At 39.8% G+C, this 17,906-nt stretch overlaps 1 protein-coding gene across 2 annotated transcripts in view; it reads left to right on the top strand.

Moving 5' to 3' along the window:
- The window catches only part of LOC122553435 (putative E3 ubiquitin-protein ligase UBR7), a 36,593-nt gene that overhangs the window by 2,793 nt on the left and 15,894 nt on the right, over positions 1-17,906 (top strand). For both annotated transcript variants that reach the window (XM_043697197.2, XM_043697196.2), the window contains exons 2-7: positions 110-243; positions 1,066-1,126; positions 3,018-3,113; positions 3,211-3,264; positions 14,898-15,003; positions 16,342-16,535. In XM_043697197.2, coding sequence (XP_043553132.1) covers positions 110-243; positions 1,066-1,126; positions 3,018-3,113; positions 3,211-3,264; positions 14,898-15,003; positions 16,342-16,535 — 645 coding nt within the window. The remainder of the gene's footprint in view (positions 1-109; positions 244-1,065; positions 1,127-3,017; positions 3,114-3,210; positions 3,265-14,897; positions 15,004-16,341; positions 16,536-17,906) is intronic.

The following is a 17,906-nucleotide window of genomic DNA, read 5'->3' as shown; positions in this document are numbered from 1 at the left end:
GCTATTAACCTCTGCTGGATTTGCTTCCGCAGTAGTTGCATTAATGGTCAGAAGTTGTTGCAGCTGCACTTTGGAATCCCTTCCTTTCTAACTGCTGTTTTCCTTGCAGGGCTATGTGAAGAGACAGGCATTGTATGCTTGTAATACTTGTACACCAAAGGGAGGACAGCCTGCTGGCATTTGTCTGGCTTGTAGCTACAAGTGTCATGAAGGCCATGAGCTGTTTGAATTGTATACTAAAAGGTACAGTGTTGCTCACCATCACACTTCAAACTGAGAGTTAAGGCACTAAATTGGACAGTGAAGGGAAATCCAGAAGAATTATATAATGCACTATGGCATTGACTTGAGAGAGTACAGCCTCAGTTGTGAGGACATGATGTAGTGGAAGGTTGGTTGAGGCCAGGAATGCTGGGCTTATTACTCACAACATTGGAGAAGAGTGACATTTTCAAATTGCAATCTGTACCACGTAGAACTCTGGTTATCTGCCCATGAATTTTACTGTCTTTCCATTTGGGATACTGCAAGTTGGAAACTTAGTGCTATTGTCTAATCAGCAGATAAATCTGCAGTCAGGATTTGCTGGTATCTGCGACCAAGATAATATAAGCAGAAATTTTTAAATTAAAACTTTATACATTCTCTGCCACCACCACACCCCCCCCCCCCACCCCGAAACTGCTTGTGGTACCAGTGTGCTGCATCCCACTGAGCCGTCTCAAATGACTATGCTCTGGAAGAGTCAAATCAAATAGTGGAACATTTAGTTGTTCAAGGTTCACGTAAAATGTGAGATGAAATCTGTTGCAGGTTCTAATGCAAAAATATATGCTTAAACAAGAACTGTAATTTTTTTCAGCAGTAGGAAATGATAGGTATTTTAAATATTTTATAAGTGGAACATTAGCTATAATTCAGTAATATTTAATAACTGCTTGATATTAGCTTGTCAAAGAAAGTATGTTTTAAAAAAACTTTCAACAGAGCAGTAGTTAAATTATTTTAAAAACTCCTAGTTTTGCAGGGTAATTTCTTATCACTAAAATATGCCTTGTATTCTAGAAACTTCCGTTGTGATTGTGGAAACAGCAAATTTAACAACCTGCAGTGCAAGTTTTTTTCGGTAAGTTTCTCTTGCTGTTGTCATTAATAGTTTTAATTGGAGTTTATTTTCCATGTGTGCTTTAATAGTAGCGCTGTAGGTGCTGTCTTGATGCAGCAAGATGTAAGCAGTAAGAACCATGAGCGATTCTAGTATTTTAATATGTATGTTGACCATTTCATGGTTAGCTTTCAATGTGAAGTACATGCTATGTGTGCCAATGCGTCAAACTCCACCTGTGAGTCCTTTTCCATGCTAATTGTAAGTATTGGTTTTCAATTGACTCTACCTGCTCCTTCCCATCTCAATTGCTTTTAGGCCAGCATTCTGCTTTGGAGATATGAACTAAAAACAGAGAATGTTGGACAGATTTAGCTGGTCAAGTAACATCCGTGGAAAGTAAAGCAAAGTTGATGCTTCAACCTGTGTACTTTCATCAAAACAATTTCTCATGTCGTAATTGTCCTTTTAGTGATTGACTACATCACAAAAGGGGATCTAATTATGAAAATCCTATGATCTCTCTGCACCTTTAGAAAGGATCCAACTCCTGAAAGTTAACATTACAATTGCATGCATTAAGTCACTAGCATAGAATAAGAATAATTGATGAAAACAATGATTTTGTTTCCACAGGCATTAGATAGAGGCCAAACTCCAAATATTGAAAGGTTAAAGGTTGAAACTATTATCCAATGTAATGTAAATAAAGATCATTTGAAAATTGGTTTAACTTTTTAGTTAACAATGATCAGAGTGGCTCTCCATTCACATGCAGTAATGTTTATAGAATCAAATCTAAATTTAAGCATAAAGAGACCACCATGATTCAGTAAGGGGCGGGGGAGGGGGGGTTGTTGGTTAAGGAGGAACCTATTGAAAGTGCTTGGCCTAGAAGCAATCCTCTGGCATAAACATAAACATACAAAATTGACAGGTTAGAAAGACGTGCAAGCTTGTCTTTACAGTGACTGGAGTATCATGACAAGATGCTGCTTGTCCATCTCCTCCTTCCACAGCTTTGTGTTCTCTTGAGAGAAGCAAATTGAACCTTTGGGTTGTGGGGGATGGCAGGAGGGAAGAAAGGAGAATTCCTTAGATGAAGACAGCAGCTACTATGTCGCACAGCAAAGGAATTGAGTAAGATGTTCCTTTCTGGATTGGAGGTGCTAGATCTGAGCCCAAGAACTTACTGCTGATCACTGTGTATTGGGAGAGGACAATAAGGGAAAAAGTAAAGAAACAATAGGATTGATTGAGAGCTAGAAGAATGACAAGGTAGGAGAACCTGAATGATAAAGTGAATTCAGGAAGAAGGTATGAGACAGAGACATCATTCAATGTTGAGGCTTTTTGGCATGTTAATTTCATTTTGGGCTTTTGTTTTTTGCCTCAATCTAGAATATTGCATTTTGGACTGGTCTACATGCCAGAGTATACACTGCATTTACAATGTGCTGCCATGGAGAGGGAATTGACGATTCATCAGTCCTTTTTTTTCTCTCTCTGTTGTTCTTTTTCCAGTTGCATAATCTCAAAGCTTTTACTTTGAACTCTTGACTATTTCATGTTCTGTTTGTATCTTCCTTTTATTTAGTAGCTGAAAATGTGTTGCTGGAAAAGCGCAGCAGGTCAGGCAGCATCCAGGGAACAGGAGAATCGACGTTTCGGGCATAAGCCCTTCTTCAGGAAACCTCAGTTTCAGGAAACACATTTTCAGCTCTGATCTCCAGCATCTGCAGACCTCACTTTCTCCTTTTATTTAGTATCACAGTGAGCGTGATACCCATCAGAAAATGTCATTTGAGATACAAAAAATGTGTTTGACTTTTATGTTAATGGAATGGGAGTTCAGTTTACTGCCTGTGGTTATGTCAGCATCTGATTTTCTGTGGCTTTTTGTTTTAAACAGGAAAAAGAGAAAGCAAACTATGGCAATAAATATAATGATAATTTCTTTGGACTGTACTGTGTCTGCAAGAGGCCTTACCCAGATCCTGAGGATGAGGTAAGATATTCAGATACTGGCCTTAGTAGTGCTGCATATATTTGGTAATAAGGCAAGCTCAGTATTTTATGGAGACTATGTGTCCTTATTTCTCTAGACCCCCGATGAAATGATTCAGTGTGTCGTGTGTGAAGACTGGTTTCATGGAAGGGTAAGAAAACTGTTCACAAATTATATACAATGGAAGTCCATTATAACTAATATGGTTCATTATACCTTAAATTAGTCTTTGGCATATAATACATATGGTTCCCAAAGGGGGTGAATCTTCTAACTGGTTTCAAAATTTGAGAAAGTAGGTTTTTTTATTATTAATATGGTCCTGCAATAATGGTCTATTTGGATCTCAACATACATGTTTATGATGGACTTGCCCTTTTTTAATTTTAAAGTTCCTAATAATCTATTGTTTTGGAAACCGTGAGATTTGTAGAACTTAGCTCATTGTTCTGGGTGTAGGTTTGTTCGCTGAGTTGGAAGGTTCAGTTTCAGACGTTTTGTCACCATACTAGGTAACATCTTCAGTGAGCCTCCAAACGAAGAATTGCTGATGATTCCTGCTTTCTATTTATGTTTGGGTTTATTTGGGTTGGTGATGTCATTTCCTACGGTGATGTCATTTCCTTTTTCTCGGCGGGGTGATAAATGGGATCCAACTCAATGTGTTTGTTGATAGAGTTCTGGTTGGAATGCCATGCTTTAGGAATTCTTGTGTGTGTGTCTCTATTTGGCTTGTCCTAGGATGGATGTGTTGTCCCAGTCGAAGTGGTGTCCTTCCTTATCTGTAAGAATTCCTAGAAGCATGGCAATCCAACCAGAACTCTATCAACAAACACCGTTGAGTTGGACCCCATTTACCACCCCCTGAGAAAAAGAACAGGAAATGACATCACCATAGGAAATGACATCACCAATCCAAAGAAACCCAAACAAATAAATAGAAAGCAGGAATCATCAGCAGTGCTTTGTCCGGAGGCTCACTGAAGATGTTACCTAGTTTGGTGACAAAACGTCTGACAATGAACCTTCCAGCTCAGTGAGCAAACCTACATCCAGTACCTCAACCTGAGCTACAAATCTCCTCAAAACTTGCTAATAGCTCGTCGCTTTTTGTCCCAAAAGCAATTCTACTGACCTATTCCCTGTCACCTTGTATCATCAGCTTCTAACGTTTATCCACGTTTCCTTTTTAAAAATGTAATAATTTCTATATTTTAACCATAAGTTGTGACAAAACATTCCATATTCCATCAGCTCTTCATGGAGAAAGTAAAATGCTTTGGTGGTTCAAAATATGAACAGTTCAAGTTAGCTTTGAAAATGCATATTCTTAAAAGATAGCTATCCTGTTATTGTTAACTGAGCTCAAGGGAGAAAAGAGAAAGCAATCAACCTAACGGCACAGGTTCAAGGTGAGAGAGGGTAAGTTTTAGGGAGAAATGCAGGGAAAATGTTTCTCAGAGAGTGGTGGGTGCCTGGAACACACTGCCAGTGGAGGTGGTGGTAGCAGGTATGTTAGCAAAGGTCTGTGGCTGAACCCGAGCACTGTGGCTGGAAAAAAAGAGCAATGGAGAAAGTTCAGGTAAAGGAGGCCCTGCTGGCCCAGGAGAGCGAGCCCAGGGGTTTCCTGGTGTCAGACAGCTCCCCCCTCCAACTCCAAGCTGCCTCCATTGGCGGTGGAAAAGGTCATCATTGAGGGGGCTATCTATGTTTGTGTCATTGTGTGTGTGTGGAGCAGAGAGTGGAGACTTCTAATTATTGGTGATGTTCACAACGTGTTGCTGAGCCCCAGGGTTTTTTTTTTTGTGGAGATGTTTGTGGGAGGGGGAGGTACTTTCAGGTCCCTGTGGAGCTGCCTCTCCCTAAATGCTAAGATTCTGGGGGGCACTGGCTCCCCTGACATCTCATTGGATTCCATTTGCATCCCTGCGATTCACATCGTAGAGTTAAAGGGAGTGGCGAGGTAATTGTTTAAAGTGGAATGGGGTATGCAGCTGGTTGCTGACATGTTGTCTTCTGCATCCCCAGTCCTCCCCCAAAACACATGCACAGATCCGTTTCACTGTTAGTGAACAATTTCTGCAGCATGTAGGCTGCAATGGGAGTGCAAACTGGGTAATAAGTATTAGTCCCATTTCTGCATTTTTCACTGGGTGAGTTCTGTTAAAATGGGTGTAATTTTTATGGAATCTCTTCCCTCCTATTTCTTTTTTCAATTTTGTCACAGTCCAAAGATATGATTTCTGTTATTATCTACTTTTTGACACTGCAGGGCATATGCATTACTTACACACACCCACACACCCATGTACATACTGTTTCCTTCTTTGGCACAGGGTAGGTATTCAAGTTAATGGAATGACTAGAAAATAGATAGGATAAATAGATAAGGTCTTTTTCCCTGAGGTGGGGGAGACCAGAACTAGAAGGCAAAGGTTTAGGATGAAAGGGGAAAGATATAAAAGGGACCTAAGAGGTGACTTTTTCACACTGAGAGGGTGATGCGTATATGGAATGAGCTGCCAGAGGAAGTGCTGGAGGCTGGTACAATTACAGCATTTAAAAGGCATCTGGATGGGTATATGAAGAGGAAAGGTTTAGAGAGATATGGGCCAAGTGCTGGCAAATGGGACTGGATTGGGTTGGGATATCTGATCGAGTTAGACTGAAGGGTCTGTTTCCACGCTGTATATCCCTATGACTCTATTATTGGTTAATTTTGGAATTAGGGAATATGTTAATGTTCAGATGAATTTATTTTGCTGCTTAGAGACTTGGAGTTTGTTCAAATTTATAGGCTATAAACAGCCTGGATGTTATTAATGACACTATTTGTTAGTATTTAGTGACCTTACATGAGCTTTAGCAGTTGATTATGTATAAATCTAGTAATTTCTGAAAAGTAGCCTGCTGGCGGTAGAATATTGATATTAGGGCAGTGTTGGTCCTAAGATATTATCTAGTGGTACTTTGGGGTATTAGTACAGTTTAATCTTTGTAAAATAATTGCATTCCCTCTTTTTCAATATACAGTAGATATTGACTTCCAATATGAAAAACTTCCCTATCAAACAATTAGAATTGTTGCTGTGGTTCTGTTCGCCGAGCTGGAAGTTTTTGTTGCAAACGTTTCGTCCCCTGTCTAGGTGACATCATCAGTGCTTGGGAGCCTCCTGTGAAGCGCTTCAGTAGTGTTTCCTCCGGCATTTATAGTGGCCTGTACCTGCCGCTTCCGGTTGTCAGTTTCAGCTGTCCGCTGTAGTGGCCGGTATATTGGGTCCAGGTCGATGTGTTTGTTGATGGAGTTTGTGGAAGAGTGCCATGCTTCTAGGAATTCCCTGGCTGTTCTTTGTTTGGCTTGCCCTATAATGGTAGTGTTGTCCCAGTCAAATTCATGTTGCTTGTCGTCTGGTATAGCAGTCTAGTCATTTAACGTATATTAGCTGGAGACAGCTTGAATTAATGGGTCTCTTTGAGGATGGATAGACTTAATTAATAAAGTGCCATATGGATCTGTCCAGGGGACTCAATTATTTACTATTACTGACTTGGAGGAAGGGTCTGACTAAAAATAGGTGGGAGGGCATGTTATGTGGACAAAAGGAATTGCAAGGAGATATTGATAAGTGAATGGTCAAAAAACTGGGTTGTTGGAGCTTGTACTTTTGTAGGAAGGATCGTAAGTCAGATTATTATTTAGAGAGTGAGATACTCCAAAGCTGTACCGCACAGAACAGAAGGATCTATGTGTTCTTGTGCATGAAACATGAAGGTTAGCATGCAGCTACAGCAAGTAGTTAAATGGCAAAGTAATGGGGGGGGGGGGGGGGAAGAGAGAGAGAGAGAGAAAGATCGGGAGTTGAGGGCCATGAGGAGTTGGACTGAATCAGGACTTGAGGCCTGGTGCAGATCAGCCATTATTTGATTAAATAGAGGACAAGCTTGATGGGACGTTAGGCCAACTCCTGCTCCAGTTTCTTCTGTTCCTTCGGTTGAAATGTTTACACTGTCACTTAGCTCTCTTGGTATAACTGCTCCATAACCTTTTATTTCTTTTTACCTCAACATCTTGTGTTTAATATACTGGACTATTAGTCCACTCTATTCCTTTTTTGTTTAGTTTTAAAACTATTATTTATATCAATTTCTTCACACTGACCACCACACCCATTTCATTTTAGGTTTTGGAAGACATTCTGACTGCTCTTTTAAAATCCTATTTTTCTCTGGGATAGCACAGTTCTGGCGGAGGTTATCTTTGTTGCACATTTTCCTATGTCTACCGCTGTCCCATGAAATTGAATTTGTCTTTCTTATAGCACTCCCTCAGTCACATGTTCCCCTTCTTCATGTACTTAACACTGCGCTAGTTTGCGTTCAACTCCAGTAATAATTTGGATGTAGGTCAATTCAAGTTCTGTCCTCTTCTTCTTTTAAATTTAGCTTTTGTGTGTCTGGTGCACTCTAACTGGACCTCTTTAGCCTTGTCATATGGTGTTGGTCCCAATACAGAGATCCTCTCTCTGATATGCTGTTTTTAAGCAATTAGAGATGTCACTCACCCTGGGATAGGCAATGTATCATGTGGGACTGCCAATCCTGGTGACAAAGGATGTGGTGCATCCTCAATATATTTACTCCTTACATTTTTCCCTCCTCTCTTTCTTTCAGCTAGATCATGGCACTTTGGAGCAAGAGGGTATCTGATCTGACTATAGTACTTTCTGCGGTCCTAGTTTTCCAGCTCACCTTGGGTTCCCTGTGCTGTGTACATGATCAGTCACATTATCCTTGTCTCATTCTAAGATGAGACCAAACCCTGGAGCAAACTGTCCAGATGCTGCTCTGCTTGCCTTTCTATGACAGTATATCTTTAAATCGCACTCCTAGCTCAATGGCTATAAATACCAGAGATTCAAGACCAATCTGCATGTGGATTTGTTCAGGATAGTCCCAGCAATCACAAACTCTTAATATTCTGCAGTCAGACACTCTGCCCTGTCTTAGTCTTGATTATTTATGTTTTTCTTAGTTTCCGATTTCAGTTTTCCTTTTCTTGCCCTCACTGGCCTTTAGCATTAAATCAGTAAATAATAATGTATTGATTGAAACTTAAATGAGCCACCAAAAGAATTGGAGGCAAAAAGCAGCATTCTCACTCTCTCAAAATTCCATTTTTTCCATTCTTCTAAGTTTATGATTTACCCATTTGTGACTACCCTTACACCTGTAGTGTGTGTGCTTGAGTGATTTTACTCCACTTGTTAAGACATGTCTAGATCAAATGGGACTTTACCTGTGGGCCCGAAGGTCAGAGTTCAGGATGCCACCATTGTACCATGACCCAATATAAGTTGCAAATACTGTTTCCTGATTATTTTCTAATCATCCAGTTCACATATGTTGTTATAATGCCCTTGGTGAAAGTAGGACTTAAAACTAGGCCTCTTGGCTCAGAGGTAAGGACACTACCACTTTGCTGCAAGACCTGACGCAAGTTGCAAACACACTGTTCCTTGCTGACAGTAATTGGCTTCTATTTAGAGGGTCGTTACTGTTTATTGGTGGTTAACTGAAACCAACAGGCAGTTTCCATTTACCCACTTCATTCATTTTTACCAATTTTTAAAATTCTGCATTGAAATTAAAATTATCAGAATTTCCACTTTCACCAAAATCCCAATTTTTCACATTTTGTTATTAATGCACTCCATTTGCATCCACACTTCGCAGCCAGTAAGTGCTTTTTGAAGTTTAATCTTTTGTAAGAAATACAACAACGAATTTGCAAGTAAGTATCCACAAATGGCGATGTGATAATGACGGCATTCTCTGTTTTGCTTGGTGATTTTGATTGTGAGATAAATGTGTACAGGACTCGAGGTTTAATTCCCTGTCCTCATGGTGTGGTGCTGTAGAATATTCTGAGACAGGCCCCTGACTTAATGTCTTTACCAAAAGATGGTACTTCAGTACTACATTGGAGTGGTAGTTTCGACTTTTTTTTTGACTGGTGTGAAATTTGATCCCTTGGTAAAAATGAAGGAGTGATACCATGGCTGATAATAAACTGCCTTATTGAAGCCTAGACACAGTCTAACAATACAGTGGCAGTGGGCGGCTAAACATTTGGGTATCAGCAGCAGGCATGTAGAAGCTTACTCCAAGATAATGTCAGGACAGGGGCAGTAAATGAGGGACAGACTCTTTTGTGACTTTGGATGTAATGAAGTGGTGGAAAGGAATGTTATTGCTAAACGTGGCCTGGCTGTGTTGGAGTATGTAAGGATGGAATTAAGGAAGGACAACAGAGTAAGGTGGGTAAAAACAATGACTGCAGATGCTGGAAACCAGATTCTGGATTAGTGGTGCTGGAAAAGCACAGCAGTTCAGGCAGCATCCGAGGAGCTTTTGCCCAAAACGTCGATTTTACTGCTCCTCGGATGCTGCCTGAGCTGCTGTGCTTTTCCAGCACCACTAATCCAGAACAGAGTAAGGTGGTCCAATTACTCAAAAGGATGAGATGAAAATGCCTCTTTTTTTTTCAGGCAATGTTAACACATTGCTGTTAGTCTGTGAGACATGACAAAATCAAGATAAACAGCATGGATCTATTTATTCCTTATACACACACTCATCAGTATTGTAAGTAGGGTGAGAGGAGCATCATGCACAGCATAAACATCAGTACAAAGATCCATTTGTGCTGTAAATTCTGTGTAACTCTGTTTTATGTTAGGTCACACTCTCTTTTTATAGATATTTTATTGTGCCAAACTGCACATTTTGTGTTGAGCTTAACTGTATTAAAGTCAGTTGAACTAATTGGACTGCTTAAATCTGTGGGCTCAATCTGTCCTTTTGGAACTTGACTTGTTTTGTAAGACTTAACTTTCTAACAGTTTACCCTTTTGGAAAGCTTTAATAGTGCTTTAAAACCACTTGATTAACAAGGTGGTTTTATTGGCAGTTGGATCAGTAATAGCCATTGGCTGTGTATGAAAACAATGAATATGAGTAGAGAAGTTTATGGGTGGAAGGCCATTCTTTTTCATTGAAGAATCATTAAATATTTAGTAAAACTCTTTTTGATTTTTATTCAAGCAAAACTGACTACGTAGGCAAATGGATTAATTTACTCAAACTCCAATAAATCAATTACTTATCAAGTTATTTTTTGGCCATCAATGCAAACCTGTTTACATTTTCGTATTCGGAAATAGTGGTCAGGATAATGTGGGCGGCTTAAACGGATAATGATGTCATTTTCAATAAAAATTGGGAATTGGCAGGCATTTTGATAATTATGTTGCATCAATTTTACACGAAAGAGGTCACACTGCCAAAACATTGGATCAAGGGCAAAAGCTCAGCAAAATTAACATCAGCAACAGAACAACAATCAAATTGGGGCATGAAAGAGCTCAAATTTCCCAAGATCAGATAGTTTCAATGCTAAGATTTCAAAGAATTAGATGAGAGCATTGCTGATGCTGAAACTGTAATTTTCAAAAGTATCATTGATTCTAAATTGATTTTTTACATTCCGTATTTCAGATAAATTGCAGACTGAAACCAGACATTTATACACTAACTGGCCTAACATCTGTTGAAAGTTACTGAACAGTAATTAAAAATAGATTTGCTGAACACTGAAAGCTTGCAGCTAGTCAGAGGGAGAGAGCCAGTATGAATTTGCCTGACGAATTGAACTTCTAAAGATGTGACTAAAGTAGTGGACTAGGGTGTTGTCTCTGCATGTTTATTTAAAATGTACTTTTTTGAAGGCATTTCAAAGAACAGAAACCAACATATCCCTTTCTAAATGATGAAAGACTTGATCTAAAATTGCTTAATGTATCATCACCTCTTCATGACACTATTCATTTGGCTATAAATTCTGTGCCTTATGATCTTATTCTCCACAACCACCTGAGGAAGGAGCAGTGCTTTGAAAGCCAGTGTTTCCAAATAAGTTGAAGGCAAATTATTGATTTGGTTAGAAAATAGGATAAGTGTCAGGGGATGGAGTTCTGGATAATAGATATTCGAATTTGCAAAGAGATACGAATAGTTATGTGAATGTGGAAAGCTGTGAGAAATAGCGTTTAGTACAGGCAAATGTGAAGTCAGCCATTTTGCACCCAAAAAGGACAAAATTAGTTTTTTTTTTAAATGATGGAAAGCTAGAAATAAAGGAGTTTCAGAGACCTGCACATGAATCATTTAAAAATGCCATGAACCGAACAATTAAAGAGTATTGAAGTGGTTTATAAGAATATAATTGTAAGAGAGTGAGTACTGTCAGCAGTTCCAGATATCAGAACTTTGGGTAGAATATATTGGTTTTGGAGAGAATGCAATATTGATTTACAAGATTTGGATTACAAGACTTGGAGGTGCCGGTGTTGGACTGAGGTGGACAAAGTTTAAAAATCACACAACACCAGGTTGTAGTCCAACAGGTTTATTTGGAAACACTAGCTTTCAAAGCGCTGCTCCTTCCTCCAGGTGGTTGTGAAAAATAAGATCATGAGGCACAGAATTTATAGCCAAATGAGTACAGTGTCATAGAGATGTGCTGATACATTAAACAACTTTAGATCAAGTCTTTCATCTTTTAGAATGGGATGTGTTGGTTTCTGTTCTTTGATCTGTAGATCCCAGAACTTCCTTTAACTTACATTCTCAAGAAAGGTCTAGCTTTTCAAACAATAGATACCATCTCCACTCTGACAATGCATTAAGTTGTGGGGTCTGTGTTCCAATGTTGAGTTAGACTGGTTCTACGTCTAAAGTGGGATTTAGAGTTTTACATGGATTCATGCAGTTTTTGAGCGAAATAAAATGTAATTCTGCAAAACCAAATTCACCCCATAAACTTGTGTGTGTGTGTCGAAGAGACAGTGAGTGTGTGCAAGTATATTTAGGCTTGGTTAAGTGTGAGTGTGATGGGGTATACGCATATGTGGGAGGGGTTGTGTGTGTGTGTCTGCGTGGGTGTGAGAATATGTAGCCGTTTTTGTGTGAGAGAGTGTGTATAGTGCAATGGAGTCACCTGTAGTACAACATGAACCCAGGGCATAGTTGAGACCATTCCCATGGTTACCGAACTTTGCTGTCAGCTTCTGCTCGGCCACTTTGCATTGTTGCTTATCCCGAAGTCCGCCTCGGAGGATGATCACCCAAAGGTCTGAGGCCAAATGGCCTGGACCGCTGAAGTGTTCCCCGACTGGAAGGAACAGTCCTGCCTGGTGATTGTTGCGTGGTGTCCATTCATCCGTTGTCATAGTGTCTGTTTGGTCTCGCCGATGTACTATGCCTCAGGGTGTCCTTGCCTGCAATGTATAAGATAGACAAAATAGGCCGAGTCGCATGAGTACCTGCCCCGTACATGGTGGGTAGTGTTCCCATGCGTAATGGTGGTATCCGTGTCGACACTCTGACACGTCTTGCAGCATCAGCTGTGACAGGGTTGTACAGTGTTGTGGTCGATGTTGTCCTGAAGGATGGGCAGTTTGCTGTGAACAACGATCTGTTTAAGGTTTGGTTGTTCAAAAACAAGAAGTGGAGGCATGGGGGAAGGTCTTGGCGACGTACTCGGACTCACCAAGTACTGGACAAGGAAGGGTACTGTGTCTGTCCAACCAGGAGGTCATTATGGCTTCTTGCTGTGGCATGTCGGAACTGTCAGTTGATTGGTTGGGCATCATACCTGTTCTTTTGAGGGCATCCTTGAGCCATCAAGTGCCAGTCACGTTCCTCCTCATCTAAACAGATCCTGTGAATGTGTAGGGCTTGTCCATAAGGGATAGCTGTTTTAATATGTTTTGGGTGGAAGTTGGAGAAGTGTAACATTGTGAGGTTATCTGTGGGATTGCCCATCCTTGATAGAGATGCATGTGTCCAAGAATGAGACAGATACTAAAGAGTAGTCCATGTTAAGTCTGATGCTGGGATGAAACCCGTTGATATCATTGTGTAGTTATTTCAGTGACTCCTTGCCATATTGAAAATGTCGTCAATATACCTGGTGGATAGTGTTGGTTGGAGGTCCTGTGCAGAAAAGAAGTCTTGTTCGAACTTGTGCATGAAAATGTTGGCATATTGGGTTGCAAGTTTGGTCCCCATGGCCATTCCATGGGTCATGATGAAGAACCTGTGGTCAAAGGTGAAAACATTGTGGTCAAGGACGAAGCAGATGAATTGTAGGATGGTGCTTAGAGATTGGCAGTTGTTGGTGTTGAGTACTGAATCTGTTGCCAAAATGTCGTCGTTGTAGAGGATGCTGGTATAGAGTGCTGACATGTCCATTGTAAGGAAGAATGTTCACGGTTCGACTGGTCCATGAGTGCTGAGTTTCTATAAGAAATCTGTAATGTCGTGGTGCTGTGATTTTTTTACTTGGTACTACAGGGTTTAAATTACAATGAGATTACACAAACTAGGGTTGCATAATCTGAATTTGGAAAGATAACGCATCGTTTGATTCAAGTTTTCAGGATATTAAAGGAAATCAGAAGGGGTTGACAAAGAGAACTATTTATTTGTGCTAGGTGGGAGATAGCATTTAGAAAACATAGTCTAAAGAACTTTTTAGGAGTGAAGTTGGGGAAGACTTCTAACACACTGGATGAGATTTGGAATTTATTTCTGCAATTGGTAATCGATGCGAGAGTAATCATTAGTTTTAAATCTGAGATTTTTGTTGAGCAAAGGAACTGAGCAATGTGGTAAAGGCGGGTATACAGATTTAGGTTTTAGGTGCGCCATGATCTCTGTCTGAAAATTGGAACAATCTTGATGGCATGCTCTTGTTTCTGTTGTAAATGATGGTAGTGGGAGAATGAGACCCTGGTAATCCTTTTTAAAGTTCATCCTTTGTCCTGAATTGATGTTTAAATGAGTCTAATTAGTTTTGTTTAAGTTGTCATGTCCCCTTTGGTTTTTACAGCTGGGCCATTCTTAATTTAAACTGTTTTATATCACCCTGTAATCATTTCCAGGTTGAAGCAGCTCGATACGTTTTGGAGCAGTGTTTCAGAATTGAGATCTCTGCACTTTAGAAGTGAAGATAATGGTTAGAACATTGTGAGGGCCCTATAACCTGCTGTTTGAATCTCTTATCCTGTCTAGTGGACGCACAAATCTGCAACTAGTGAAAATGCCTCATTTCCCATTTTATTTTCTCCTTGTTGAAAGTGTAGTGTAGCAGGTGCTCTGTGCAACTGAGCTGTCATTCTCAGAATTAACTAGAGGTTCTTTTGGGATCCACTGTACACAAGGAGCCCTCCTTTTTGTGCTTAAAATCTTTCAATGCACAACTTAGTTAACCTACCATGGCAACCCTTTCGTTACTACGCATCCAGTTCCCTTTTTGTTTTGAAACTTTAAAACTCCATTCTTGAAGGTTACTATTGAATTTGCTTCAAACAACATTTTAAGCAGTGGTCTGTTTATCACCGATCATATTCTATATATAATCAGGTGTATGAATCCTGCAACGGTTTTAATTTTGAAGCTGCTGTTTACCACAAAGAGTTTTGTTTCCCATCAGTACTCACGACTGGCATTGGCACATGCATCAGAATCACCAGTGTTAAGACAGACAGATTGAACTGGCTTTCCGACATCGGTTACCAAAGCATGTTCATAGCAGCTTCTCGCAATTATTTTGGAAAAGTGTGTGTCATAATAAGACTGAGTTCACCTTCTATTCTTACCATATTCACAGTTTTAAATGATTAAATGCTAATCAACTTGTGACTGTTGATTGATTTTTAGCACCTTGGTGCCACTCTGCCAGATAATGAGGAGTATCAGGAAATGGTCTGTCGGAGCTGCATGAAGAGATGTTCATTTCTTTGGGCCTATGCAACGCATGTGGCAGGTAGGAAGTATCTTGGTTCAGCTTCAGTTCAGGATATTATCTGTTTTGAGCCCTGCTAAGTTTAGTAAAATCGCTAGTTATCAGCAGCTGGTTAAACATAGCAGTCAACCCTGTCACTGTCCAGTGATGTTAAGACCGTATAACCACTGTCAGACCCAGCACTGCTATGTAAAGTTAACTGCTTTTAAAAAGAACAAATATAGAGGAGCCATATTTTTTACCTTGTCTGGTTTTTTTGATCTGTTTTCACTGAACCTGGTAAAATATGTTAGGGTTCAGTGTAACTCTGATACTAAAATAAACACAATTCCAGAGAACTCAGCAGATCCATGGAGAGAGAAACAGTTTAAAAGTTTCAACGCAAGGACCTTTCTTCAAAACCAAGCTCCTCTGAACACATGAGTCCAAGAGAGTCTCAGCTGCCTAACCCTCAAGGACAAGTAGATGAGCTAATGTCCAAGCGCCTGACTGTCTAATGTGCCCATCAGCCAGACTAACTTGCTGCATGAACTGCTCATCTTCTGTGAGGTTGGTGGCTAACCAGGCAAAATCTGTCATTTATTGTATAAATTTGACTGCGACCCATCATAGCAGTAAACATTTACCACCTTCGCGATTAACAAAAAAACCTCTCCTTTCCTTACCAAGAGATTGATGAGAGGAAAGCCGCCATAACTCTAAGCAAATGTTGTTTTAGATTGGCTTCAGTCCATTGAAAGCCAAACTAATATTGCATATAGCCTGCTGGAGATTATCCCCCCTTAAGAAGATTGCTTAGCTTTGACTGATTTCAATTTTAAAGTTTATTTTTAATCCTTGTTTTTGTGATTTAATCCTGTATTAAAAAAAGCTCCAGATGTTTTCATTGAGGAATGACAAAATACCAAACTGAATTCTGAAGAAGAGTTGTAATAGAATTGAAATGTGAACTCTTGCTTCTCAACAAGAAACTCTCTTGTTTTCACTCTCTCTCTCCCCAGGATCTACTAGGTCTGTTGCATTCTCCAGCACATTTTGCATCTAAAGTAGCAAATCGTGATTTTGTGATGTACTTGATAATGCATTTCTTGAAGACTGGTATTATTTGGATGGGTCATTGTGTTTTAGCATGTTGTGAATTGATAATATTGGTGGGTGAAATTGAATATGGGATGGGGAGAGTAGGCAAATGTTTTTTTTTATATAGCTATTTTATCTCGATCGACAAGAAAGAATATGAATGGAAAGTAGCCCATCCAGAGGTGTTTGAGTACCCTGTTGACTTCCATCATGGTGGGAGTGTGGGAAAGAGTCTGATATCTTGCTTTATTAAAACTTGCTTTTGTATACTTCGCCCAGTGACTAAAGCATCAGACGTTGAAAACAGTGGACCACTGACCAAAGTAGAGGATGGTACTGTTGACGTGTGCTCAATACGGGAAAATGGAGATGTACATAATCAGAATGCAATGACTATTGAAACGAAATCTGACGAAACTGCAGCCAAACACAACGAGCCTTCCACAAGCTATAAAGTCGAAGAGAAATCTGAGGTGACATTGATTTTTTCACTAAAATGTACACTGTTTACTTTGAGTGAACCAAGTTGATTTTCCATCTTCCTCTAATTGAAGATTGAATCAGTGTCTGTGTGCATGGTTTCTAAAAATCCACAACTTGTGCTTCATGTTATTGGAATGCTTTCTCCCATGAAATAAATCAGGGTTGAGTGCTTTATTCTCAAGTGAATGAAGACTTAGGGGCATTTACAGCACAGGAAACCCTTCAGTCTAATGTGTACTTGTTGGTTCTCGGGTTGATCCAGCCATCAGTTCCATCTTCTAATTCTTTCCAAGTCATTGGTTATAGAGTCATAGACATGTACAGCATGGAAACAGACCCTTCGGTCCAACCCGTCCATGCCGACCAGATATCCCAACCCAATCTAGTCCCACCTGCCAGCACCCGGCCCATATCCCTCCAAACCCTTCCTATTCACATACCCATCCAAATGCCTCTCAAATGTTGCAATTGTACCAGCCTCCACCTCATCCTCTGGCAGCTCATTCCATACACATACCACCCTCTGCGTGAAAAAGTTGCCCCTTGGGTCTCTTTTATATCTTTCCCCTCTCACCCTAAACCTATGCCCTCTAGATCTGGACTGTCCGACCCCAGGGAAAAGACTTTGCCTATTTATCCTATCCATGCCCCTCATAATTTTGTAAACCTCTATAAGGTCACCCCTCAGCCTCTGACGCTCCAGGGAAAACAGCCCCAGCCTGTTCAGCCTCTCATTAATTGGCACAAAGGTGAGGTGTGAAGTGGCGTGTTTTGCTGGGAAGAACAAGGAGGCCGCTTATTGCTTTAATAATGAGTCTAAATACCACAGGAGTAGAAGAATCTAGGGCTAATACACAAATGACAAAATACTGACTGTTTAATCTGGCCACATTACAAAAAAATTACAATCACGAAATATTCACAATTTCCAGATGGATAGAATTGAAAAGCAGAAAAGACATTAGTAAACTTTGTAGTCTAAACTAATTACTCTACATTTTGAATTCTGTAAATCTGTGAATTGTAATGATCTGTCTGATTTTAAAAAATAACGTTATATACAGGCACAAAGAATACAAGTTTTCTTTAAAAAAAGTTTACAAGAATGATTTCCATTCCAATATTATCTAATGAAGATGGGGCAAGTTGGGATTTGTTTCCCTCTCTTGGAGAAAGACAAGGGTTGTTCTGATTATTTTTTTAAATGATGAGATTTGATGGGATAGACATAAAGATTTTCCACTTTTAGAAGATTTAATAATGGGGCCAAACTGTCTAATAAATCCAAAATGGAAATCTGTACAGCAAGGAGTAGTTGAAAAAAGAGTGTTGATAAATTTATGAGGAAGCTTGATACATAA

The sequence above is a fragment of the Chiloscyllium plagiosum genome, unplaced genomic scaffold (assembly GCF_037043375.1).
Source record: "Chiloscyllium plagiosum isolate Xiang-an unplaced genomic scaffold, Cpla_swu_hap1 HiC_scaffold_8, whole genome shotgun sequence".
Classification (NCBI taxonomy): Eukaryota; Metazoa; Chordata; class Chondrichthyes; order Orectolobiformes; family Hemiscylliidae; genus Chiloscyllium; species Chiloscyllium plagiosum.
This window is presented reverse-complemented; position numbering and strand designations above follow the sequence as displayed.